Raw genomic sequence first — 27,335 nt, forward strand, 5'->3', positions numbered from 1 at the left:
AAGAGACATGCTGAACTAACTGTGACATTATGTTTGACACTTCTACTAAGCGAGGCATGCTACTGCACTGCATTAATGAGCTCAACAATATTTTTGAGTCAAAGACAAATGAGGTGGGTTTGTCAGTGAGCTGTCAAGTACAGAACTAAATCACATAGGCCACTAAAATCCAAGGCTTGATTTCCTGCATGTGTTGCATTGACTGTAGGTCTGCTAACACTTAAAGCTGGTCTTGGAATCTCCAGGAATTAAACATTAAAATCTAGGCATTGCTTCAAACACCAAGGAGAAAAATTATCAGGCACAAAAATGAATTGTTTCTTTTTTCATTTAAAAAAAACATTTTGTTTATTAGTTACATGGGCACAACAAATAGGACCATACACTTGGCTTTAATATTCAGGCTGGGAGGGGGAAAGAATTTGCAGCAGTTCCTCTTTCTTATGCAAAAACACATATTGGGCTGGCTATTTGCCAAAACAACAGAGTTCCTGATGATGGGCCAGATAGCCAGGGGCAATCTGGACTTTGCTGTTTAGGGGACCTCTGAGCTCATTTCAAGTGTTAGAATTAGTGTCCCCTTGAAAGGCATCAGCCCACATCTGAGAGCTGCCACCAATCAGAGGGAGACTTGGCCACAGCTGGAACTGCACCTAGCTGAGGTTCATGGCGATTGACGCTCACTTGGAACAAGGTGATGGGGGTCAGAGGTTGCCAGCAAATGGGGGAAGCTGGGAGGGAAAGTTAGGGGGGGGGGGGGGGGGGGGTTGCTGAGGTGCTCCTCCTCAGTCTTAATCAAATGAAAATACAACATGAGGAATGCCTTGCAACAGGTTGTCCATGGTCCTGTAAAAGTTTGATGGACTGGAGGATACGCCAAAAACCAAATGATTATACATGAACAACCCTTTATGCTTGTTGATGGACACGTACTGCTTTGAAACATCCTCTAGCAAGAGCTGTTGATAGGCCTGGCTCATGTCCAGTTATGAAAATGTCTTGCATCCTGCAAGGGTTGAAAGCCGATTTTCTATTCTTGGCAACGGGTAAATATCCAGCTTGGAAACCTGATTAATGGTAAGTTTATAATCCCCACATATGCACAGTGCCATCATGGTTAAGAGCGGGAACTGGAGCTGCCTGTGAAAACTGAATGGCCTCAATGATTCCTACCCTTTGCAGCCACTCCAACTCTTCCTCCACTTATCTTTCATGGGGTAGGGCACTATCCTCTGATAAAAAGAGTAGCCTGAAGATCTATGAACAGCATAACTGTCGTGCCACACAATGTACCCAGCTCGTCTTTGAAAACCTCAGGATATTTCTGAATTACTTTCTCTGTCACTTGTCTGCTTAATCTCCCCCCGTTCAACTATATTTTCCTGAGCCAGTCATGCCCTAGTAGACTAGGCCCATGCTCTTTTAGCACCAGGAGCCAGGCTCTTGCTTCTTGGTTGTTATATACAATGTCTACCTCTAACTCTCCAAGCAATGGTAGTCTCATTGGTGTACATTTGAAGGTTGATTCTTGCTAGAGTAAGGGCTGGTGCCTGCTTAGAGCCCCAAATCTTCCTGAAGGTCTCCTCACTGATTACCGATGCAGAGGCTCCTGTGTCCATGTTGATTTTCTGATCATCGACCTCCACTTTAGCATAAATAGTCTCTGCCCCTCACTCATATTAAACATGTCGTGATAGTGTTCATCAGCCTGGTCTCAGCTTTCCAAGTGATGCGCCATCGAATGAGGCTTCCTTGCTTTTGAATTCCCTGCACAGCTTTCGACTTTCTCTCAGCACCCCAGAACCTCTTCGCTAAATGCCATTTCTTGTTGCACTGGTGAAAAACAGCATCAATAATCTCACTATGATCCTTCATACCTAAAACACACCACTGCCTTCATCCTTTTACTTGCAGCTTCTTTCTTTATTTGATGCAGTGCACAATATCTTTTGCATTATTGGCAGCCATTTCCATGCCCTGAAAGATTTCAAGAGTCTTCTTAAAAGTAATTGTGCATTCTCCCAGAAAAAGCCACTGAATTCTGTCCTTGTTAATGCCACAAACTAGTCTCTCCTGAAGCATGTCTTCCAAAACTGCCCCAAACTCGCAATGTTCAGAGAGCTGGCGTAACTCAGCAACAAAGTTAGCAATAGACTGTCCTCTGCCAAAAATCACTATGGAATTTAAACCGTTGTACAATTACTGACGGCTAAAGGTTGTGGTAATTCTGAGCGAGCGTAGCTAAATCCGCAAATGAAATTTCCCCTGTTTTCCGTGTTTAGCTAAATTTCTCACTAGATTGTAAGTCTTTGCCCAACAAACACTCAGGAGAATTGAGCGCTTTCCACCTCATCTGTGATCCCATTTGCCAAGAAAAGGTGTTCCAACCTTTACACATATTCAGTCCAGTTCTTGTTCTCTTCCACAAACTCACTGATAGACCCAAACATAGCTATGTGCTGCTTCATAGAATTTACATAGATTATCATAGAATTTACAGTGCAGAAGGAGGACATTCGGCCCATCGAGTCTGCACCGTCTCTTGGAAAGAGCACCCTACCCAAGGTCAACACCTCCACCCTATCCCCATAACCCAATGACCCCACCCAACATTAAGGGCAATTGTGGTTACTAAGGGCAATTTATCATGGCCAATCCACCTAACCTGCACATCTTTGGACTGTGGGAGGAAACCGGAGCACCCGGAGGAAACCCACGCACACACGAGGAGCATGTGCAGACTCCGCACAGACAGTGACCCAAGCCGGAATCGAACCTGGGACCCTGGAGCTGTGAAGCAATTGTGCTATCCACAATGCTACCGTGCTGCTAACTTGTCTTCTGTCGGTAGCCTAGCAAAACGTCTGTTGAATGCGCTGAAACTCGATTTTTAAAAATTCTCAGCGCCAACAAGATGTGGTAGCTTTACCATAAAAAAGTAGTTGAAATGCGATGTTAATAAAGTTAGTCTTCTCTAACATATAAAAATAACAAAGTTTAAAATACAGTATGGACTCAATAATGAGAGCATTTAGCTAAACATTGAAATAATAGTTACGGAATAAAATTGGGACTAATGACAGTTAAAAATAAATATACACGGGTACAACAACAACTAACAATGTCACAGCACTTACTGATGACATCACCAATGGCTTTAAATGAGAAGATGCATAATGATACGACAACACTGGCATCAAGGTTCCTCAGATTACCAACCAGATAATTACGATAGGATCATTGTCATCAGTGACCTGTGAAATTTAATCCCACTGAATTATTTTGGATTAGTGGAAGGGTGCACTCTCTCCCACTTCAATCTTGCACATTTTGTTTATGGCCTCTGAGTAAAAGAAAAATGTCCTTCAGGTTGTTTTGTGGTCTTTATCTCACCCGTGGAGCTAACATACATCCACATGGAGGCCAATAAGCCCTTATATCACTGGCTGTACTATTCTTCACAAATACACTAGGTTTGACTGAGCTCAGGGTGTTAGAACTATGCTAGGAAGCCTCTGCCTCTACTGGTATTATTTGTCTTCTAAGAGGCAGACAGAAGTCCTGCTCCTTATAAGGCAAATTAGAAACTTCAATAAACAGCAGACACAACTAGATCTTTGCTGTTGTTCCCTCGGGGTGTCTTCTGATCCCTTGATAAAGTTATGGTGGGAAACCAATGGAATCGGGGAGAACGTATTATTCTGCACTATTCTCACATCACAATGTTATGGGCCAGGATTTAGAGAACCCCAAAGTGTATCATGGAGTTCACCTGACCCACAACCTTTAATAGATTGTGGTATGGGGAGCACATGGCCCACTCTACAGATGTGGTACAGCAGAAATGGAAAAGCATTTTTTAAAGCAAAACAATGTTTATTCTATGAACTCAAGTTAACCTTTTTAAAACATACAGTGAACATCTTAGCAACAATCAATTCAAATACAGCCCCCAAAGAATACAACACTAAGTAATCCTTAATTACTTCCCAAACAACATCCAGAAGACAAAAGAAACACCTTTTAACAGAAGCACATTAGGTTTACATTCACTACTGAGAACATTTATAATTCTGAATTCACCAAATGATCAAGAGATAGTCTTTTCATGGCAGAGAGGTCAACAGTATACCTGCTCTGTCTGGCTTCAGCTCCAACACTAAAACACACGCTGCTAAAAATGAAAGTAAAAAGCTGACAGACAGACCAGCTCCTCCCACTCTCTGACATCACTGCAGTAGTAAACACCCATTTCTTAAAGGTACTCTCACTACAGATATTTATATACACACCTATTTGTAAACACCCATTTCTTAAAGGTACTCTCACATGACACCACCCCCCAAGAAAAAAAACCCATTAACTTCAAGATGGTTTCATTTTTCACCTTTTCATAATCCTTAACAAATGAACACAGAAAATATACTTTATCGTTTAAAAAAACAATACACGCAAACAGGTATGATAATATAGTCCATTTTTTTTTCGTTCTTCTTCCTCCAACTGAAACTGCTTCCGTTCATCACATTTGTGACAAAGCATCAGCTATCACGTTGTCTCGTCTTGCCACATGTATTATTTTTTAATGAAATGGCTGTAACAATAAACTCCAGCGAAACAGTCTTGCATTGTTATTCCGGAATCGCTCCAGAAACGTCAACGGATTATGATCAGTATATGTTAGACGGATTGCTGGTCACATAAATGTGAAAATGTTGTCTAGCCAATTCACCTGCTCTATTTAATCGTTCCCTAAAATTTGACACGTAATCCAATAATGTAATTTCTGATTTTTCACTCACCAATTTTTTCTTAATCAATTTAAGTGGTCCTCTTACCTCATGACCAAAGATTAGTTCAAAAGGACTAAATTTGGTTGACTCATTAGGTGCATCCCTAATTGCAAACAGTACGAATGGAATTCCTTTATCCCAATCCTCTGGATAATCTTGACAATAAGCCCTCAACATTAAAGACAATGTCTGATGCCATCTTTCTAACGCTCCCTGCGATTCTGGATGGTACGCAGTTGATTTAAATTGTTTTATTCCTAAGCTATCCATAACTTCTTTGAATAACCTCGAGGTAAATTGTGATCCTTGATCTGATTGTATTTCTGTGGGTAGTCCATATCTAGTAAAGAATTTAAGTAACTCCTCCACAATCTTTTTAGCTGTAACATTACGTACTGGAATGGCCTCTGGAAACCTAGTAGACACATCAATTATGGTTAAAAGATATTGATTCCCACTTTTCGTTTTAGGAAGCGGTCCTACGCAATCAATTAGGACCCGTGTAAAATGTTCCTCAAATGCTGGAATGGATATTAAGGTCGCTGGTTTTATCACTGCTTGAGGTTTCCCTATCACTTGACATGTGTGACATGATCAACAACATTTAACTACATCTTTATGTAGTCCAAGCCAATAAAAATGTTTCTGGTTTTTAGCTTGAGTTTTCCTTATTCCCAAATGACCTCCCACTGGTACCTCATGTGCAACTCGCAACACCTTCTTTCTATACCCTGTTGGCAATACTACTTGATGAACTTCTGCCCACTTTTCATCCGCCTGCATATGCAAAGGCCTCCATTTTCTCATCGAGACATCACTTTTACGGTAATAACACTCTGGTATCCACTCAGATTCCTCTTCCGTGTATGCTTTCTGATACATCCGTTTTATTTCTACATCTTTCTGTTGTAACTCGGCCAATTTTCCTGAACTAAAAATATCCGCCTCATCCTCCACCTGTTCTTTTCCAACCATCTGATCAAAAATCGTTTCTGATAATTTCACTTCACCTTTATCTTCACTCTCTGATTTCTCCTCTTGCCTTAACCTGTAACTTTGCAACCTTGTTACTACACAATCCAGAAAAATCCCAGGATATTCGTCCTCCAACACTTCAGTTGTCTCATTTTCCACTGGCTTATCAACCACCGTAGGCATTACTCGCACCTGCGATCCAGCTATATCATTACCCAAGATAAACTGTACTCCTGGACAAGATAGTTTCTCTATTACTGCTACTACCACTTCACCACTTTTCACTGGACTATCCAACCTTACCTTATATAATGGAACACTACTCCTCTCACCCTGAATTCCACATGTTACCACCTTTTCTGGCAACATTCTTCCCAAACAACATAATTCCTCATCTCTTACCATTAAAGATTGACTAGCTCCTGTATCTCTTAAAATTGTGACTTCTTTACCTGCTCCTCCTGATACACATGAGTAAACTTTACCCACACAAGTCAATTCTTTAAAGAGATCAGGCACCTTCTTATCAATAACCTCTTGATTAGGCTGTACAATCTTTTCCACCTCCTTCGCTTCACTTGGGCTTTCCTTTACCACTTTAACAAACCCCACTGTCTTATCCTGTTTTACCACATCAGACTTCCCAGTGCTTTTCTTCAACCACCAACACTGTGACTTTACATGGCCTAGCTTATTACAGTGAAAACATCTGAAACTTTTAATTTCTTTTCCACCCTCCTGGATTTCTTTTTTAATCTGAGGTACACTCTCTTTATTGTCTCCCATCAGATCACCTTTACCTTTAACACTTGAGTATTTCTCATGTCCCCAGTTTCTATCCCTCACAGGCTGAAATTGATGTCGGAAACCAAGTTTTGATTTATGAACTAATTCATAATCATCTGCCATTTCTGCTGCTAATCTCACAGTTTTAACCCTCTGCTCTTCCACATGAGTTCTCATTACATCAGGAATTGAATTTTTAAACTCCTCCAAAAGTATAATTTCTCTGAGAGCTTCATACGTTTGGTGAATTTTCAAAGCCCTAATCCACCTATCACCGGAGCAATAGGTCAGAAGGTGAAAGCATTGAGCGAGAACTAGGGAATAGGGCCAGCATGGCTCTGAGGAAGAGCAGACAGGGAGATGTTGCTGATCACAGCGGGTCTGGTGGCCTGAAGTGCATATGTTTTAATGCAAGAAGTATTACGGGTAGGCAGATAAACTTAGAGCTTGGATTAGTACTTGTAACTATGATGTTGTTGCCATTACAGAGACCTGGTTGAGGGAAGGACAGGATTGGCAGCTAAACGTTCCAGGATTTAGATGTTTCAGGCAGGATAGAGGGGGATGTAAAAGAGGTGGCGGAGTTGCGCTACTGGTTAGGGATAATATCACAGCTGTACTACGGGAGGACACCTCAGAGGGCAGTGAGGCTATATGGGTAGAGATCAGGAATAAGAAGGGTGCAGTCACAATGTTGGGGGTTTACTACAGGCCTCCCAACAGCCAGCGGGAGATAGAGGAGCAGATAGGTAGACAGATTTTGAAAACGAGTAAAAACAACAGGGTTTTTGTGATGGGAGACTTCAACTTCAATTTTGACTGGGACTCACTTAGTACTAGGGGCTTAGATGGGGCAGAGATTGTAAGGAGCATCCAGGAGGGCTTCTTAAAACAATATGTAGACAGTCCAACTAGGGAAGGGGCTGTACTGGACCTGGTATTGGGGAATGAGCCCGGCCAGGTGGTAGAAGTTTCAGTAGGGGAGCACTTCGGGAACAGTGACCACAATTCAGTAAGTTTTAAAGTACTGGTGGACAAGGATAAGAGTGGTCCTAGGGTGAATGTGCTAAATTGGGGGAAGGCTAATTATAACAATATTAGGCGGGAACTGAAAAGCCTAGATTGGGGGCGGATGTTCGAGGGTAAATCAACATCTGACATGTGGGAGGCTTTCAAATATCAGTTGAAAGGAATTCAGGACCGGCATGTTCCTGTGCGGAAGAAGGATAAATACAGCAAATTTCAGGAACCTTGGATAATGAGAGATATTGTAGGCCTCATCAAAAAGAAAAAGGAGGCATTTGTCAGGGCTAGAAGGCTGGGAACAGACAAAGCCTGTGTGGAATATAAGGAAAATAGGAAGGAATTTAAGCAAGGAGTTAGGAGGGCTAGAAGGGGTCACAAAAAATCTTTGGCAAATAGGGTTAAGGAAAATCCCAAGGCTTTTTACACGTACATAAAAAGCAAGAGGGTAGCTAGGGAAAGGGTTGGCCCACTGAAGGATAGGCAAGGGAATCTATGTGTGGAGCCAGAGGAAATGGGCGAGGTACTAAATGAATACTTTGCATCAGTATTCACCAAAGAGAAGGAATTGGTGGATTTGTGTCTGGAGAAGGGTGTGTAGATAGCCTGGGTCACATTGAGATCCAAAAAGACGCGGTGTTGGGTGTCCTGAAAAATATTAAGGTAGATAAGACCCCAGGGCCTGATGGGATCTACCCCAGAATACTGAAGGAGACTAGAGAGGAAATTGCTGAGGCCTTGACAGAAATCTTTGGATCCTCACTGGCTTCAGGTGATGTCCCAGAGGACTGGAGAATAGCCAATGTTGTTCCTTCGTTAAGAAGGGTAGCAAGGATAATCCAGGGAACTACAGGCCGGTGAGCCTTACGTCAATGGTAGGGAAATTACTGGAGAGAATTCTTCGAGACAGGATTTACTCCCATTTGGAAGCAAATGGACATATTAGTGAGAGGCAGCATGGTTTTGTGAAGGGGAGGTTGTGTCTCACCAACTTGATAAGAGGTTTTCGAAGATGTCACAAAGATGATTGATGCAGGTAGGGCAGTGGATGTTGTCTATATGGACTTCAGTAAGGCCTTTGACAAGGTCCCTCATGGTAGACTGGTACAAAAGGTGAAGTCACATGGGATCAGGGGTGAGCTGGCAAGGTGGATACAGAACCGGCTAGGTCATAGAAGGCAGAGAGTAGCAATGGAAGGGTGCTTTTCCAATTGGAGGGCTGTGACTAGTGGTGTTCCGCAGGGATCAGTGCTGGGACTTTTGTTGTTCGTAGTATATATAAATGATTTGGAGGAAAATGTAACTGGTCTGATTAATAAGTTTGCAGATGACACAAAGGTTGGTGGAATTGCAGATAGCGATGAGGACTGTCAGAGGATACAGCAGGATTTAGATCGCTTGGAGACTTGGGCAGAAAGATGGCAGATGGAATTTAATCCTGGACAAATGTGAGATAATGCATTTTGGAAGGTCTAATGCAGGTATGGAATATACAGTGAATGGTGGAACCTTCAAGAGTATTACAGATCCACAGGTCACTGAAAGGGGCAACACAGGTGGAGAAGGTAGTCAAGAAGGCATATGGCATGCTTGCCTTCATTAGCCGGGGCATTGAGTGTAAGAATTGGCAAGTCATGTTGCAGCTGTATAGAACCTTAGTTAGGCCACACTTGGAGTATAGTGTTCAGTTCTGGTCACTACACTACTAGAAGGATGTGGAGGCTTTAGGGAGGGTGCAGAAGAGATTTACCAGGATGTTGCCTGGTATGAAGGGCATTAGATATGAGGAGCGGTTGAATAAACTCGGTTTGTTCTCACTGGAACGACGGAGGTTGAGGGGCGACCTGATAGAGGTCTACAAAATTATGAGGGGCATAGACAGGGTGGATAGTCAGAGACTTTCCCCCAGGGTAGAGGGGGCATAGGTTTAAGGTGCGAGGGGCAAGTTTAGTGGAGATATACGAGGCAGGTTTTTTTACACAGAGGGTAGTGGGTGCCTGGAACCCATTGCCGGAGCAGGTGGTGGATGCAGGGACGATAGTGACATTTAAGGGGCATCTTGACAAATAGGGACCCAGGAAGTGTAGAAGATTTCAGTTTAGTCGGGCAGCATGGTCGGCACGGGCTTGGAGGGCGGAAGGGCCTGTTCCTGTTCTGTACTTTTCTTTCTTCTTTGTTCTATTGCTCTGTTTGAGCCTTTCAAACTCCATGTATGTTTGACCAAATTCTTTCCTTAAATTTCTAAACCTTTGTCTGTAGGCTTCAGGCACTAGTTCATGTGCACCTAAGATGGATATTTTCACCTCCTCATACGTCCCAGATGCCTCCTCCGGTAGTGATGCAAACACTTCACTAGCCCTACCTATCAGCTTTGTTTGAATCAGTAATACCCACATGTCCTGTGGCAATTTCATTTGTTTAGCTACCTTCTCAAATGAAACAAAAAAGGCTTCTACCTCCTTCTCGTCAAACCTTGGCAATGCTTGGACATATTTAAATAGATTCCCACCAAGCCTTCGACGATGACGCTCTTTCTCACTATCCTCATCAATATCCACCAACTATACATTTCCCTTTACGTCTGCCAATTTTAACTGACTGTCATGTTTCATGGCCATTTTCTGAAGTTCAAACTCTCTCTCTTTATCTTTTTCCCTGATCTGTACCTCCCTTTCTCTTTCTTTTTGTTCTGCTAGGGCTATTCTTTCTGTTTTCCTTTATTCTCTCTCCTTTTCCTCTCTCTTTTGCATTCAAGCTGCTTTAATGCTTTCTCATGTTCCATTTGTTTAATTTGTGACTGAAGTTTTGCCATTTCCAATGAATCAAACTGTATCTCAGGCAACTTTAAATGCTTAGCCACTGCCATAATGACCTCATCTTTTCGCATTTTGTCAGGTAATGTTAACTGCAATGTTTCTGCCAAATCTAACAGTCTGCTTTTAGTCTCTGTCCGTAAGGTACTGCATGTGACTGTCTCCACCCCCAAAAACTTCAGAGCCTCTGAAAGAGCCATTGTTCACAACACACTCCCTACTTAAACTAAAATACCACACCTGAAAAGCACCCAAAATATGCTCACCCCTCACTCTCTTTAAGTTCACTAAGCCAATCCATTAGATAGACTTTTATCCCCCCGAGCCCCCAATTTGTCATGGGCCATGGTTTAGAGAACCCCAAAGTGTATCATGGAGTTCACCTGACCCATAACTTTTAATATATTGTGGTATGGGGAGCACACGGCCCACTCTACAGGTGTGGTGCAGCAGAAATGGAAAAGTATTTTTTAAAACAAAACAATGTTTATTCTACAAACTCAAGTTAACCTTTTTAAAACATAGTGAACATCTGAGCAACCATCAATTCAAATACAACCCCCAAAGAATACAACACTAAGTAATCCTTAATTACTTCCCAAACAACACCCAGAAGACCCAAGAAATACCTTTTAACAGAAGCACATTAGGTTTACATTCAATACTGAGAACATTTATAATTCTGAATTCACCAAATGATCTTTTCCTGGCAGAGAGATCAACAGTACACCTGCTCTGTCTGGCTTCAGCTCCAACACTGAAAACAAAACTGAAACACACCCTGCAGAAAACAGCCTAAAACGAAAGTAAAAAGCTGACAGTCAACCCAGCTCCACCCACTCTCTGACATCACTGCAGTAGGAAACACCCATTTCTTAAAGGTACTCTTACTACAGATATTTATATACACACCCATTTATAAACACCCATTTCTTAAAGGTACTCTCACATGACAACAAGATCAATTGTTTATTCTGGTAAGGAGAAAGGAAAGCAATACAAAATGTCAATATGTTGCACCAAAAGTCAGAATAAACAAAATAAGCAGAAATAGCAGCAGGATTAATCAGAAAAAGGTTTATATAACAGGTAAAAGATCAAAGTGGTTTTGAAGGAAGAGGCAACTTACATGGCTGTTGAGAAGAGTACTTCTGTGAGCTGTCAAACCATCAGACTTTTGGAGTGTCTCAATCGCCATTTCAATCTGATGATAGATAGCATTAAAAAGAGCTCAAGGTAAGACAGTGAAAGCAGATTTCAATGAACACAGAAATAAATGAAAAAAAATCAAAAAAGCACAACAAGACTTTTTAATGAGCAAGTTTAAAGTGACAACTTTATAATGCTGGCTACTCTTGTATACAAATTAAAAGCAAACCACTTTCTAAAGAGTAATTAACTTTAATGATCTCAACGAAAAGACTGCATGGCATATTGCAGCGCATGTATGAGTGAGGCGACATGCTGAATTGTGTGCCAGGTGCCAATTATACATTTTACACCAGTTCTATATTATATGCAGCAAGTCAGCTAAGTGTGACACAGCATGTAACAGCTTTGTGTGTTACTGCATTTTGCTCTGGAGTACCAGCTATGCATTGTATTGACTGCACCAACTCATCTACATGCCACGTGATGTGTACCAGCTAAACATTATACTTCAAGATCAATAACATGTTTTGCTGTTTTTAATCGGTCACAAGATATTTCATGCGCTAATTGTGTGCACCAATTATATCCTACATTTTCTATCTGAGCTCGGCAAAGAAAAGATAAAAACTTTTTGAAAGTAAAGATTACAGAAAATTATGAAGAATACCATGAAATAAATTTGTCAGACAGCAACCCAGTCAGGGTTCCAATCAGATTGCAGAATAGGGGAATGAATTTTTATGGTTTATGTTTTCTACTTGAACCTTTCAATTCATCGCACAGCTTCTGGAGTTTTAAAAGCTAAAGAGATAGTGAATACATCAGTTTTGAACTTACAGAATTCTCTAGATCGTACAATGTTAGCGATCTGCGGGACCAAACATAACCTCACTGTTCAAGATAGGAGGGAGAGAGAACACACGGAACATCAGCAGGAGGGAAAATACTAAAATTTATTAAGAGCGTGTAACATATGCCGTCCTCTATCTCCCCCCCCCCCGAGCTCCTCCTCCCACTTAAGCTTCAGTTCTTAGGTCTGTGCCTCCTCTGTTCCCATTAGTTCTTTATAAATATCGGAGACTCTCCCCTCTCCCGCCTCTCCTCTGGAAACTACCCTGTCCTCGATCCCCCTTGGTGGGAGGCGTGGGAAGGATGGTACCAATCTGCGTACGAAATCCCGCACCTGCAAGTACCTGAAATCATTCCCTCTCGCCAGCCCAAACTTCTCCTCCAACACCCTCATGCTCGGGAAGCTCCCTTCCAGGAACAGATCGCCCATCCTCGCAATCCCCACCCTCCGCCATAATTGGAACCCACCGTCCATATTCCCCGGGACAAATCGGTGGTTACCGCAGATTGGGGACCAAACCGATGCTCTCACTTCCCCTATATGCCTCTTCCACTGGCCCCAGATCCGTAGAGCTGCCACCACTATCGGGCTGGTGGAGTATCGTGCCGGCGGGAGCGGCAAAGGCGCCGTAACCAAGGCTGCCAAACTGGAGCCCCTGCACGAAGCAGCTTCCATCCGCTCTCAAACCGACCCCGTACCCACCATCCATTTCCTTACCATGGCTATGTTAGCTGCCCAGTAGTAGTTGCTAAAATTCGGCAACGCCAGCCCCCCATCCCCTTGGTTCCTCTCGAGCATCGCATTCCTCACCCGTGGGGACTTTCCCGCCCAAACAAATCCCAGGATTATTTTACCTAGCCTCTTAAAGAAGGACAGCAGAATGAAAATGGGGAGACACTGAAATATGAACAAGAATCTCGGGAGAATTGACATCTTCACCATCTGCACTCTCCCCGCCAATGACAGCGGGAGCGCATCCTATCTCCGGAACTCGTCCCGCACTTGCTCCACCAACCGGGACAAGTTTAGCTTATGCAACTTGCCCCAGTCTCGCGCTACTTGTATCCCTAAATATCTGAAGCTTTCCCCTAGCAGCCTGAATGGCAGCCCCCTCAGCCTACTCTCCTGACCTCTCGCCTGCACTACCCACATCTCGCTCTTTGCCATGTTCAATTTATATCCTGAGAACCGACCAAATTCCCTCAGGGTTTCCATGATTCCGTCCATCTCCGCCATTGGGTCTGACACGTATAACAGCAGGTCATCCGCGTATAACGAGACTTTATGTTCCACTCCCCCCGGACCAGCCCTTTCCAGTCCCTTGAAGCTCGCAGAGCAATTGCCAGCGGCTCTATAGCCAGCGCAAACAGCAGTGGGGAGAGGGGGCATCTCTGTCTCGCCCCACGGTGCAGTCTGAAGTAGTCAGATGTCATCCTGTTCATCCTCACACTAGCCTCTGGGGACTGATATAGCAGCCTAACCCAGTCAATGAATCCCACCCCGAACCCAAAACGACCCAGCACTTCCTCGGGGGGGGGGGGGGGGGGAGATAGAGGACGACATATGGGCAGACACTTTGAGTAGAGTAAACACGACCGCAACATGCGCCAGGCTCAATCTGATCCAGTTCAAGGTCGTACATCGGGCCCACATGACGGTGGCCCGGATGAGCAAATTCTTTGGGCTGGAGGACAAATGTGCTCGATGTGCCGGAGGACCAGCGAACCATGTACACATGTTCTGGGCGTGTTCTAAACTAAGGGGGTACTGGCAGGGATTCGCAGATGTCATGTCCCGGGTATTGAAAACTAGGTATTGAAAAATGAGCCCTGAGGTGGCACGTTTTGGGGTTTCGGAGGACCCGGGAGTCCAGGAGGAGAAAGAGGCTGATGTCTTGGCCTTTGCTTCCCTGGTAGCCCGGCAACGAATACTGTTGGCATGGAGGGACTCAAAGCCCCCAAGTCTGAAGTATGGCTTTCGGACATGGCGAGCTTTCTCGGGCTGGAGAAAATTAAGTTCGCCTTGAGAGGATCGCTGTCAGGGTTCGCCCGGAGGTGGCAGCCACTCGTTGACTTCTTCGCGGAGAATTAATAGTCAGCAGGGGAGGGAGGGGGGGGGGGGGAGGAGGATGGGGGGTTAGGGTAGCGTAGAGTAGGGGGTTGGTTAGGCAGGTTCTTGCGAGAGAGGAGCCGATGCTTGCATTGTCTTATTTGCTTTTTGTACACTACGGTGTAATGCTGTTGTTTTATATGCCAAAAATACCTCATAAAATAAAATTGTTTATTATAAAGAGTGTGTAACATAATACTGAGAAAATCATAATACGATTGATCAGAGTCAACACGGTTTTATGTTGGACAGATCTATTGGAGATTTTGAGATTGTAACCAGTCGGGTACAGATGGGGGAAACTATGGATGTCGTGTATTTGGATTTTCAAAAAGGCATTCATAAAAGTGTTATGCACATAAAATTAGAGCTAATAGGATTAGGGGTAATATATTAGCATGGACTGAGGATCAGCTAATGGAAAGAAAACAGTAACTAGAAATAAATGGGTTATTTTCAGGTTGACTGTAACTAATGGAGAACCACAAGAATCAGTACTTTGATCTCAGCTATTTACCATCTATGTTAATAACTCAGATTAAGGCGTTGAAAGCATTATATCCAATTTGCACATAATACAAAGTTAAGTAGAAAAGGATGCAAAAAGGCTCAGGTTGAGTTGGTAAGAAGGTGGCTGATCGAGCATAATGTGGAGAAACGTGAAGTCATGCACTTTGGAAGAAAAAATAGAAAAGCAGAGGATTTTTAAAATGGAGAGGGACTGGGAAATGATGATATTCAGAGGGTCTTAAGTGTCCTTGTACACGAATCACAAAGTTAACACGCAGTGCCACAAGTATTAAAGAAAATAGATATTGGGCAGCATTCTCCGTCGTGTCGCCCCAGTTTTCTGGTACAGCGCGCCCCCGCCTGAAGCGGGATTCTCCGTCCCGCCAGCCGGTCAATGGGGTTTCCCATTGTGTGCAGCTCCATGCCATTGGGAAATCCCTGGGCGTGGGTGCACTGCTGGCATGACAGAGAATCCCGACAGCGGAGAATCCAACCCACTGTGTTAGTATTAATTACAAAAAGTTTGGAATACTAAAGCAAAGAAGTCTTATTGCAATTATACAGGCCTTAGAACCTATGTTCAGTTCTGGTCACTTTATCTGAGGAAGGACATACTAGCTTCAGAGTGAGTGCAATAAAGGTTCACTAGACCAATACCTGGAATTGGGGAATTGTTCTATGGGGCAGATTGGGTAGACTAGAGCTATATTCCCTCAAGTTTAGAAGAATGAGAGATGATTTCATTAAGAATATAGAATTATTAGGGCATAACAGGGTAGTTGTTTCCTCCAGTTACTGAATCTCAAATTAGGGTCATAGTCTTAGAATAAGGAGTCGGGTATTTAGGACTAAGCTGAGTGGAAATTCTTCCACTCAAAGCATTTTTATAATAATAATCTTTATTGTCACAAGTAGGCATACATTAACACTGCAATGAAGTCATTGTGAAAAGTCCCCAGTCGCCACATTCCAGCACTGGTTCAAGTTCAGGGAGTGAGAATTCAGAATGGCCAATTCACCTAACAGCACGTTTTTCGGGACTTGTGGAAGGAAACCGGAGCACCCGGAGGAAACCCACGCAGACACAGGGAGAATAACCTGGGACCCTGGAGCTGTGAAGCAATAGTACTACCCACTGTGCTACCCAAGCATGGCGAATCTTTGGAATTCTCTATTCCAATGGATAATTAATAATGAAGCATATTCAAAACAAAGATTGATAAATGTTTAGATACCAAGGAGGATGTGTGATATTGAGATAGGAGATGAGCTATGACACAATTGAAGGGCCGAATGGCTGACTCCTGCTCCAATTTCTTGGATTTTTCTGTTCACATGTAGCATTTGATTATACTTACAACACAGGTTGTAGTGATTTCTTTTCAATAGTAATTCTCAAAGTGGCGGCACAGAAGCACAGTGGTTAGCACTGTTGCTTAACAGCACCGGGGACCCGGGTTCGATTCCTGGCTTGGGTCACTGTCTGTGTTCCCCCCCGTGTCTGCGTGGGTTTCCTCCGGGTGCTCCGGTTTCCTCCCACAAGTCCCGAAAGACACGTTTGTTAGATGAATTGGACATTATGAATTCTCCCTCAGTGTACCTGAATAGGTGCCGTGGTGTGGCCACTCGGGAATTTTCACAGTAACTTCACTGCAGTGTTAATGCAAGCCTATTTGTGACACTAATAAAGATTATTATGATCATTCTGTTTGATTATTTGATATTTTTAAATTCAGGAACAAGACTGAAGTTGTGATATATCACCTACAGGTATATTGGATTTTGGACCAAGAAAACTAAAGAACAATTAATTTGTGATGCAAGGTCAAAATGTTACCAGGTTTATTTGTTTTCTAAATGAATGAGTTACTGGGTGAAACAATCATGAGATTGCATAAAATCTACTTTGTTAAAAAAGTATATTTGAATTGGTTGAGATTTATGTTTTTTTTTCCACCTACACAGAATTTCTGAGCAGCTGTACTAACCTTTTCCTCACCAGTTTTACAGCTACAAAGCTACACTAAACAACCTGTATTTAAGTGAATGGAATAACATCTTAAGAACATCACCAGGTAAAAGTCCAACAGGTTTGTTTCAAACACTAGCTTTCGGAGCACTGCTCCTTCTTCATTCACCTGACGAAGGAGCAGTGCTCCGAAAGCTAGTGTTTGAAACAAACCTGTTGGACTTTAACCTGGTGCTGTAAGACTTCTTACTATCTTAAGAACAAATAGTAAAGAAATTATTTAGAAAATATGCATTGTTTGAAGAGGAACAAAGAGAACATATGACATTACACACAATTCTTAAACAAAGCAAATAATGTGTAATATTCCAGAAAGCCAGGTGGTGAAGGATGAAATTGGAGCCAATCTTGACATACAATTCTAAACACTTATTTAAGACCAATACGATAAATATACTCTACTAACCCAACAGCTCCTGTTTCATTCTGACCATATTTATAGGAGTGCAAGTGAATCCCCAGTAAATGCCCACCCATTGCATTCAATTAAATACATCGATATAAAATTACAATGCACTTACTTGAATGTCACAAAAGGCATACATTTAAGATAATAGGCAACAAATAATATGGTGGATTATGACCTGGAAATATATTTTTCATGGGTTACAAATGTAAGCAATAATTTTTATGCTGAAATCTAAAAAGAAAAACAAGCTATTAATCCTTAAGTTACATTTTCTGAACTGATTTGTTCAGACAGCAAAGTAAGGGTTAATAAGGTTCAAGACTTTGTACTGGTCATTGCTGAGGCATTAAATGTTTTTGCATCTTTGCGATCCCTTGTGATGCTGCAGCCCATACTAGATGCAGAGCGACATTTTCTATAGCTTGGCATTGTTTTAAGCTCCCATTAACACTCTCCAATACAATGATGTAAGATTTCTCTTTGCATACTATTTCTCGGAGTGGCATTGTTGATTTATTGGCAAATAATAGAAAGAAACATAGCCTGCTTTCATATTGCACCTTTATACATTCTCAAAATATTCTGAAGCACTACACTGTCATAAAATAACCTTTGAATTACAATTGTTGTTAAGTAAATAAATATGGCAGCTAACTTGTGTACAGCAAGGTCCCACAAAATAAGGTGAAAGACCAGTTACTCTTTTTTCACATTAGTGCTGATTGAGAAAGGAGTACTGACTAGAATACTGGGAGTAATTCCATCTTCTCCTTCAAAAATACCATGGAATCTTTAATGCCCACCTGATTCAACAGAACAGGCAGACAGAGTCCTGGTTTAACGTTTCACTAAAAGACAGAGATCCAAAATTTCCTAGGGATCGACTTCATTAGTCCAACTGCTTTCAGTCGAACACTTAAGGCTCCTGCTGAAGCCTCCAAATTTATAGTGGGAGAGAGACATATGCATGGCCAACATTGGTAACTGGTGTCTGCAAGGGCACAACGCCTGCCTCCAACTGTCCTTACCCTCGAAGGCTTAATGGGGTCAATGACATGTCAAAAAACCTTTGGGTTATTGTATTTGGCTTCAAAGAAGCCATTTACATCCAAAGAAGGCACCTGACCCCCTTCCCAATTGGTTGTGTTCTACTGTACCTTTTACAGTATAAAGAGCAAAATTTCTAGGGTAGCCCAGGAACCTCCTCAAATGTTCTCTTGATGAGACTGCAGGAGGAAGATCAGCTATCTACCTACTTCATGGAATTTCAAGTTCAGTACAAATAGGGAAGAATCTTGTCCAACTGAGCTCCATCCCAAATTCTTGTTGAAATCTGGGGCGGGATTCTTCGACCCCCCCGCCGGGTCGGAGAATCGGCGGGGGCTGGCGTGAACCCGCCCCCGCCGGTTGCCGAATTCTCCGGCACCGGAGATTCGGCGGGGGCGGGAATCGCGCCGCGCCAGTTGGCGGGCCCCCCCCCCCCCGGCCCGGTTGGGCCGAAGTCCCGCTGCTACAATGCCTGTCCCGCCGGCGTGCATTAAACCACCTCTCTCTTACCGGCGGGACAAGACGGCTCGGGCGGGCTCCGGGGTCCTGGGGGGGGGGGGGGGGCGGGGCGTGGGGCGATCTGGCCCCGGGGGGGGGTGCCCCCACGGTGGCCTGGCCCGCGATCGGGGCCCACCGATCCGCGGGCGGGCCTGTGCCGTGGGGGCACTCTTTTCCTAGGCGGAAGAGACCCCCTCCACTGCGCATGCGCGGGGATGCCGTGAGCGGCCGCTGACGCTCCCGCGCATGCGCCGCCCGACAATGTCATTTCTGCGCCAGCTGGTGGGGCACCAAAGGCCTTTCCCGCCAGCTGGCGGGGCCGAAATCAGTCCGGCGCGGGCCTAGCCCCTCAAGGTTAGGGCTCGGCCCCTCAAGATGCGGAGGATTCCGCACCTTTGGGACGGCGCGATGCTGGACTGATTCGTGCCGTTTTTGGTGCCAGTCGGCGGACATCACGCCGATTGCGGAGAATTTCGCCCAAGATTTCTGGTGAAAATCAAAACATTCCAAGCTCTCCACTCCCAGGACCGTCTGGGTCAGCACTGCTACACTTCAACACTCTCTCTGTCGGTCCAATTATATGTTCATGTACTGAAATGCTGTTTATATCCACAAACCTCTGACTCAGAGAGAAAGTTGCTACCAACTGTACAACACTACTATTCATTCAAGAGAAATTGGCTAATCCCCCAAAATGGGCATATTGAGATTGCGGAATGAGATTTTGCGCATTTGTTGCTTGCTGCCAGCATGTTTAATTGGTGCTGCCTGCTCTTTAACATGATTTCTGCATGTAGCCCATACTACCCATGTCATTCATTGGCTACATGCATCAGCGATGGCTAGAGCTACTTAAAAATAACCTGCATCTCCTAAAAGGGAGGTGCATTGTGGTGGGAGTATTTTTTCAAAGCAATTTGAGCAGTGGCTGAATTTGTGAGTATGTAAATGTCAAGGATTTCATACAATGCACTAGAGATCTTGGTGGAAGAGCATGAAAGGAGAAATATTTGCAGGGTGGCAGGAAGTATTGCAGACATATGCTCAGGAGCCAGTGTGAACAGGTTGTGATGGAAATTAATGTCAGGAGGAGTGTTGCTCCAAGACAATGGATGACGTGCAGGAAGATGTTTAACAATCTTACCAGAGTAGTCAAGGCAAGTCAAATGGCACATCCCACCAACTGCACCACTAGCCTTTGCCACCTTTCAATTCTCTGTGCCAAATCACCACCTACCAAAAATATCTATAAATATTAAACTTAAAATTCTTGCGCTTTATCTCACCCCCACAAATGTGGCACTGTTTAAAGTCGCACAAAGACAAATTGCTGCTTGCACATCCTGGCAGCTACTTGAACCATGAGATTCACATCACTCAAACATATTGCAGGAAACTCACTTTTCTCTTTCTTTCAGGAGTTGGAAGTGCATAACAGCAGGCAATAGCAAAGAACTGGAGGACAACCATCCTGCATGCTTTAAGCTTCATGGAGCAGTGCTGGTCATCATGGCAAGGGGCCTCTTTGAGGCCATTGCCATTGGTGAAGGTGAAGTGATTGATGATATATCTGAATGCCTAATATTCCGTTCTCTCATTCAATTCTCCCTCATCTTGAAATATCTGCTGACTTGAAAAGGCTGCAAATGGTATAAGAACACGCATCTTAACCCAACACTTCATCATTTTTCAGATATCCAAGAACTGGAGCCCTCCTAATCTATGGAGGAAGAGGAAGACGACAGTGAAGTGACACAGTGACTTTCTCTTGCACTCACTGCCATCAGCTCAGGTGCTGATACTGCACATACCTTAAGAGGTTAGGATAGTGCAAGGGTCTCCATGAGCTGAGCTACTGGGTTCAATATTATTGGGAGGTGGAGGGTAAAAAGAGGGGTGCCCCCCTATCCCCCAAGCCACGTTGGTGTGAAGCCAACATGCTTTACACCAGCCTCCGCCACCTTTTTCACTCTCTTTGAAGAATTTATATAAAAAATTAGGCTGCCCACTCCAACCAGTATGCCCAGGACAAAGATTTTATGGCATGGCAGAGTATTATGAGGGTAAACTGGCTTGATAACATGCCTAATTGACCCTTAATTACGTATTAGTTGCCGATTTCAGTGCCCCTACCCCCCCCCAACAGATTTTCTTGATCTATATTCACCTTGACTTGGGTGTGCAGTGCACTAATTCAAAATTTGTCGATGACATCAAACTTGCGAGGTTCTGTGAACTGTGAGGAGGATAGTGTTGGACTTCAAAGGAACAGAGATAGGCTGGTGGAATGAGTGAACACATGGCAGCTAAAATGTAATGCAGAGAAGCATGAAGCAATCTATTTTAGGAGGAAGAACAAGGCAAGGCAATATATAATAAAGACGGGCTAAACTATGACCAATTAGTACTTTCGACCCTCAATGGGGAGGAAGTCTGGCTCCCGTGAGTTGCTGGCTAACCTGGGGCAGCAGCTCCATCAGTCCCGGAGGTGCCAAGGGCACATTAGAGGGCGTTGCAGGGACTGCAACAAGGAATGAGGAGGAGCAATGGATCTCCAAAAACAGGTACATCGGGGGTCTTGGTTGGACAGGGGTTGGATAGGTGAGGAAAGGGATTGGGCGGGTTTAAGGTTGCATGCAAGTAAGAAGAAAAGAGGGTTCCATCTTATCCAATCCGCAGAGGGCAGTCCCCAAAGATAGAACCCCCCTCACCCCACTTTACTTAAAAATCAGGCTGCCCACTCCAATCAGACTGTCCATGATAAAGGTTTTATGACATAGCAGAGTATTATCAGGGTCACTGGCTTGACATCATGCCTAATTAACCCATAATTACCTATTTAAATATGGCAGGCAGACTGCCTGTTTCAGTGCCCACCCAACAGATTTTCTTTATCTATATTCACCTTGACTTGGGTGTGCAGTGCATCATTTCAAAATTTGCAGATGACATCAAACTTGGAGGTTTTGTGAATTGTGAGGAGGATAGAGATGGACTTCAAGGGAACAGAGACAGGCTGGTGGAATGGTGTGTCATGATATGTACTCATGCACATAATGAGATACAGACAGGCAGTGAGACACCCAGTATAGCCAATCAACACACAGGCAGAACACTAGAGGGGGATTTCACACTATAAAACACACAAGACATCAGCACTCTGCCTCTTTTCACTGGTGACAACTGTAGTGACAGTCAGGGTGTATATATCAGTTAGCACCTTCTACATGTGGCTCAGAGCTAGTCTGGTCTAGTTAGTTATAGTTAGCACACTTAGATTAGTAGAGTGTCAACCCACAGCAAGCTGTGTGCACTGCTCCAGAAGTTCAATAAAACATATCTAGGTTTGGTGTCTGCTTTCCTGTACAACTGCATCCAGTTGCAGTCCGTGTTACCCCAGGGTGAATAACACAACATGGCAGCACGGTAGCATTGTGGATAGCACAATTGCTTCACAGCTCCAGGGTCTCAGGTTCGATTCCGGCTTGGGTCACTGTCTGTGCGGAGGCTGCACATCCTCCCCGTGTGTGCGTGGGTTTCCTCCGGGTCCTCCGGTTTCCTCCCACAGTCCAAAGTTGTGCAGGTTAGGTGGATTGGCCATGCTAAATTGCTCTTAGTGTCCAAAATTGCCCTTAGTGTTGGGTGGGGTTACTGGGTTATGGGGATAGGGTGGAAGTGTGGACCTTGGGTAGGGTGCTCTTTCCAAGAGCCGGTGCAGACTCGATGGGCCGAATGGCCTCCTTCTGCACTGTAAATTCTATGATTCTATGATTCTATGGTACCAGTAGCCTACTTTATCTAAGTGGTTTACCTCAAGTGATTCAGTGATGACCAGCAAGTGCCTTCCAGCGGCATGGAGAAGATCCAGGCCCCTCCACAGCTACGGATCTCCGGCAATCTCGGCACCAACTGGCGGGTCTTCAAGCAGAGGTTCCTTCTCTACATTGAGGCCTCGGGCCTCGAGGATGCATCCGATGCCAGAAACATCGCGCTGCTCCTATCAACTGCGGGGGACCAAGCCAACCAGGGGCTGGTTTAGCACACTGGGCTAAATCACTGGCTTTTAAAGCAGACCAAGGCAGGCCAGCAGCATGGTTCAATTCCCATACCAGCCTCCCTGAACAGGCGCCGGAATGTGGTGACTAGGGGCTTTTCACAGTAACTTCATTGAAACCTACTCGTGACAATAAGCGATTTTCATTTCATTTTCATCCACATTTTCAACTTGCTCACCTTTGCCGACGGCGAGGAACTGACCAGTAAGATGGCACACGCCAAATTCTTCACAAAGCTAGATGCATCGCGTGGTTTCTGGCAGATACAACTGGACGAGTCCAGCAGGGAGCTCTGCACGTTCAATACACCTTTCGGAAGGTACTGTTATAACCGGATGCCATTCGGCATTGTTTCAGCCTCTGAAATCTTCCACAGGATCATGGAGCAGATGATGGAGGGCATTGAGGGTGTGCGTGTCTATGTAGATGATGTAATCATATGGTCCACGACTCCCGAGGAACACATATCTCGTCTCAAACAAGTCTTTCAGCGTGTCCATGCAAACGGCCTCAAGCTGAACAAGGCCAAGTGCTCCTTTGACATGTCCTTCATTAAGTTCTTGGGGGACCAGATATCCCAGCAGGGTGTGCAACCAGATTTGGACAAAGTCAAGGCCATTAACGCCATGCAGACCCCAGAAGACAAAAAGGCGATACTACGCTTCCTCGGTATGGTAAACTTCTTGGGAAAGTTCATTCCCAACGTCACCCACCACGGCTCTCAGGCACCTGGTGAAGAAGTCCACTGTATTCCAGTGGCTACCCACACATCAAGCAGAGTGGCTCGAGCTAAAGGCAAAGCTCACCACTGCTCCGTACTAGTGTTTTTTGACCCGGACAGGGAGACAAAAATCTCCACGGACGCAAGCCAGGACGGCATTGTTCCGGGCTCCTCCAGAAGGATGACTCCTCGTCCTGGGCTCCAGTGGCTTATGCCTCAAGGGCCATGACTCCTATTGAACAGAGGTATGCCCAGATGGAAAAAGTGTCCCTGGGCCTCCTAACCGGCATTGTAAAGTTCCAGGACTATGTCTACGGTCTACCAACATTCACAGTGGAGACTGACCACAGACCCTTGGTCCATATCATTCATAAGGACTTGAATGACATGATGATATGACGCCAAGGCTTCAGTGCATTCTCCTTCGACTCCGCAGGCATGATTTTGAGTTAGTATACACACCAGGCAAGGAGCTAATAATTGCGGCTGCCCTGTCCCGCTCCATCACCTCACCCTGTGAACAGGTTGACTTCATCCGCCAAATTGAGGCGCAGGTGCAACTGTGTGCCAGCAACCTCCCGGCCTCAGATGAAAGTGTGATCAACATTCGAGAAAAGACTGCCGAGGACCCTCTTCTGCAGCGTGTAATGCACCACCTCGCAAATGGTTGGCAAAAGGGGCAATGCCCTCAGTTCTTTAATGTCAAGGACGACCTGACAGTCGTCGAGGGGATCCTCCTCAAGCTAGATCATATTGTTATTCCTCGCAGCCTGCAGAGCTTAGTGCTCAAACAGATCCATGAGAGACACCTCGGTGTCGAAAAGTGTAGGCCCCGGCTGGCTGTCTGTTGGCCTGGAATCAACCGGGACATATCCAACATGGTCCTCAATTGTGCGACCTGCCAGCGCTTCCAACCTGCTCAGGCGAAAGAAACACTCCAGCAACACGAGATCGTGACCTCTCCGTGGTCCAAGGTGGGAATCAACCTTTTTCACGCCAATGGGCGTGACTATGTGCTCATCATAGATTACTTCTCAAGTTACCCGGAATTTGTGAAGCTGTCAGACCTCACATCAAGGACAGTCATCAAGGAGACATTTGCCAGGCATGGTATTCCACTCACTGTCATGAGTGACAATGGTCTCTGCTTCCACAGCCAAGAGTGGTCCAATTTCACCAAGTCGTACCAATTCAAACACATTACCTCAAGCCCACACTACCCGCAGTCCAACGGGAAGGTTGAGAAAGGGGTCCATATAGTGAAGCAACTGCTCTGCAAGGCTGCGGACTCTGTTTCTGCCTTCGACCTTGCGCTGTTGGCGTACAGGGCAACCCCTCTGTCCACCAGTATGTCTCCAGCACAACTCCTCATGAATAGAAATCTGCGGAAGACTGTTCCGGCCATACACTTACCAGACCTGGATCACCTCCCAGTGCTGCAAAAGGTGCAGCAACTCAGACACCGGCAAAAGCTGACATACGATGCTCATGCTGCTGATTTTCCTGTGCTCTCTCCGGAAGATGCTGTTTGCATCAAGCTACCTGATGGAGGCTGGTCAGCCCCAGCTGTTGTTGTTCGACAGGCTGCTCCCAGATCGTTTGTGGTTCGTACGGCTGATGGCTCCATTGTCAGGCACAACAGAATGGCACTACGCAAACTTGCCTGCCCACCACCAAATCTCACCTTTCCAGATGTTGTTATGCCTTCTCCGGATACCTCGCACCACGAGGCCACCAATCTGGCAGCAATCCCGCCTTTCAAGGCGCCGTCGTCCCCACCTCCACCTCTTAGGCGGTCGACAAGGATCCGAAGCCAGCCCCAAAGATTGGACTTATAGACATTTATCTTGTAAATATTGTTCTGTATCTGCATGCTAGACACCTTTCATGTACATATTCATTCCCTCGCCATTTAATGTAAATAGTTACACATGTACTTACAGTCGCATATGCTCTATGCAAACAACAATTTTTTTTTTTTAAAAGGGGGATGTCATGATATGCACTCATGCACATAATGAGATACAGACAGGCAGTGACAAACACCCAGTACAGCCAATCAACACACAGGACAGAACACAACTAATCACCAGGCAGAACACTAGAGGGGGGTTTCCCACTATAAAACACACGAGGCATCAGCACTCTGCCTCTTTCCACTGGTGACAACTGTAGTGACAGTCAGGGTGTATATATCAGTTAGCACCTTCTACATGTGGCTCAGAGCTAGTCTGGTCTAATTTGTTATAGTTAGCACACTTAGATTAGTAGAGTGTCAACCCACAGCAAGCTGTGTGCACTGCTCCAGAAGTTCAATAAAACTTATTGAACGAACGTCTAAGTTTGGTGTCTACTTTAAAGTACAACTGCATCCAGTTGCAGTCAGTGTTACCCCAGGGTGAGTGAACACGTGGCAGATAAAACTTATTGCAGAGAAGTATGAAGCGATGTATTTTAGGAGAAAAGGCAAGGCAAGGCAATATATAATAAAGGATACAATTCTAAAGAGGGTGCTGGACCAGAGAGGGAGTGGGCATATGTCCACAGATCATTGAAGGTGGCAGAAAGTGATTAATAAGGCATACAACATCCTGGCCTTTGCCATTCCAACGCACTTCACAAAACCATCAGATACTGTGTCACTTAAGGAAATATTAGGTCAGATGCCTAAAATGTGGTTAAACGGGGGGTGTTTAAGAAGCATTTTAAAAGAGGAAGGCCAGGTAGAGAGGTGGAGATGTGTAGAGAGTGAATTGCAGGGCAGAGGCAACTGAAGGCACACCCAGCAATGGTGCAGCCATTAAAATTGGGGATGCACAAGAGGCCAAATTAGAGGAGCACAGATATCTCAGAGAATTGTAGGGCTGCAGGAGATCACAGAAATACGGAAAAGCAAGGCCATGGGAGGATTTGAAAAAGGAAGTGAATTTTTAAATCATGTCATTGCTTGACCAGGAGGTCATTTAGATCAGTGAGCATAGGGGGGATAGGAGACAAGGCTTGCAATGAGTTAAGAGACGGGCAGTAGAGTTTTGGATGATCTCAAGTAGACTGTGGGAGACCCATCATGAGGTAAGTGAAGACTTGAATGAAGGTTTCAGCGGCGGATGTGCTGAGATGTGGGGCGGGATTCTCCGTTGCCCGATGGCAATATCGTAATGGGCAATCGGGCGGAGAATTGGCTCCAACGCCCAAATCAGGGCTGGCGCCGATCAGCCAAGCCCTGCCCCCTCAGAAATGGCGTCATTGCACCGTTGCAACGGCGTTGGCATGTCATCGGCTGGCACTCCTGTGATGCTCCGCCCCTGATGGGCCGAGTTCCCGACGGTGCAGGACATGTGTGGTCTCTGAATGCGGGAACCCAGCGTGGCGGCTGCGGACTGTGTCCAACGGCACGACACACGGCCGGGATCTATGCCACTGGCCGGTGGGGGGGGGGGGGGGGGCTTCCTCGAGGGCTGGGGGGACTGGTGGGTGGTGGCCAAGGGGTGGCCTGTAGGATTGCGATTGGCGGGTCGGGTCCGCACACGGCCAGCGCCATGTTGTATGGCGTGACCGCTACAGG

General features: G+C 45.0%; 1 protein-coding gene across 10 annotated transcripts in view; it reads right to left on the bottom strand.

Annotated features, from left to right (window-relative positions):
• rfx3 (regulatory factor X, 3 (influences HLA class II expression)) overlaps positions 1 to 27,335 on the bottom strand; it is a 667,766-nt gene that overhangs the window by 203,223 nt on the left and 437,208 nt on the right. For 8 of the 10 annotated variants that reach the window (XM_072516900.1, XM_072516898.1, XM_072516896.1 and 5 more), the window contains one exon: positions 11,520 to 11,594. The exons of the other annotated variants lie outside the window; for them this stretch is intronic. In XM_072516900.1, coding sequence (XP_072373001.1) covers positions 11,520 to 11,594 — 75 coding nt within the window. The remainder of the gene's footprint in view (positions 1 to 11,519; positions 11,595 to 27,335) is intronic. 10 annotated transcript variants of the gene reach the window in all.

Source organism: Scyliorhinus torazame, chromosome 9, assembly GCF_047496885.1.
Source record: "Scyliorhinus torazame isolate Kashiwa2021f chromosome 9, sScyTor2.1, whole genome shotgun sequence".
Taxonomy (NCBI): Eukaryota; Metazoa; Chordata; class Chondrichthyes; order Carcharhiniformes; family Scyliorhinidae; genus Scyliorhinus; species Scyliorhinus torazame.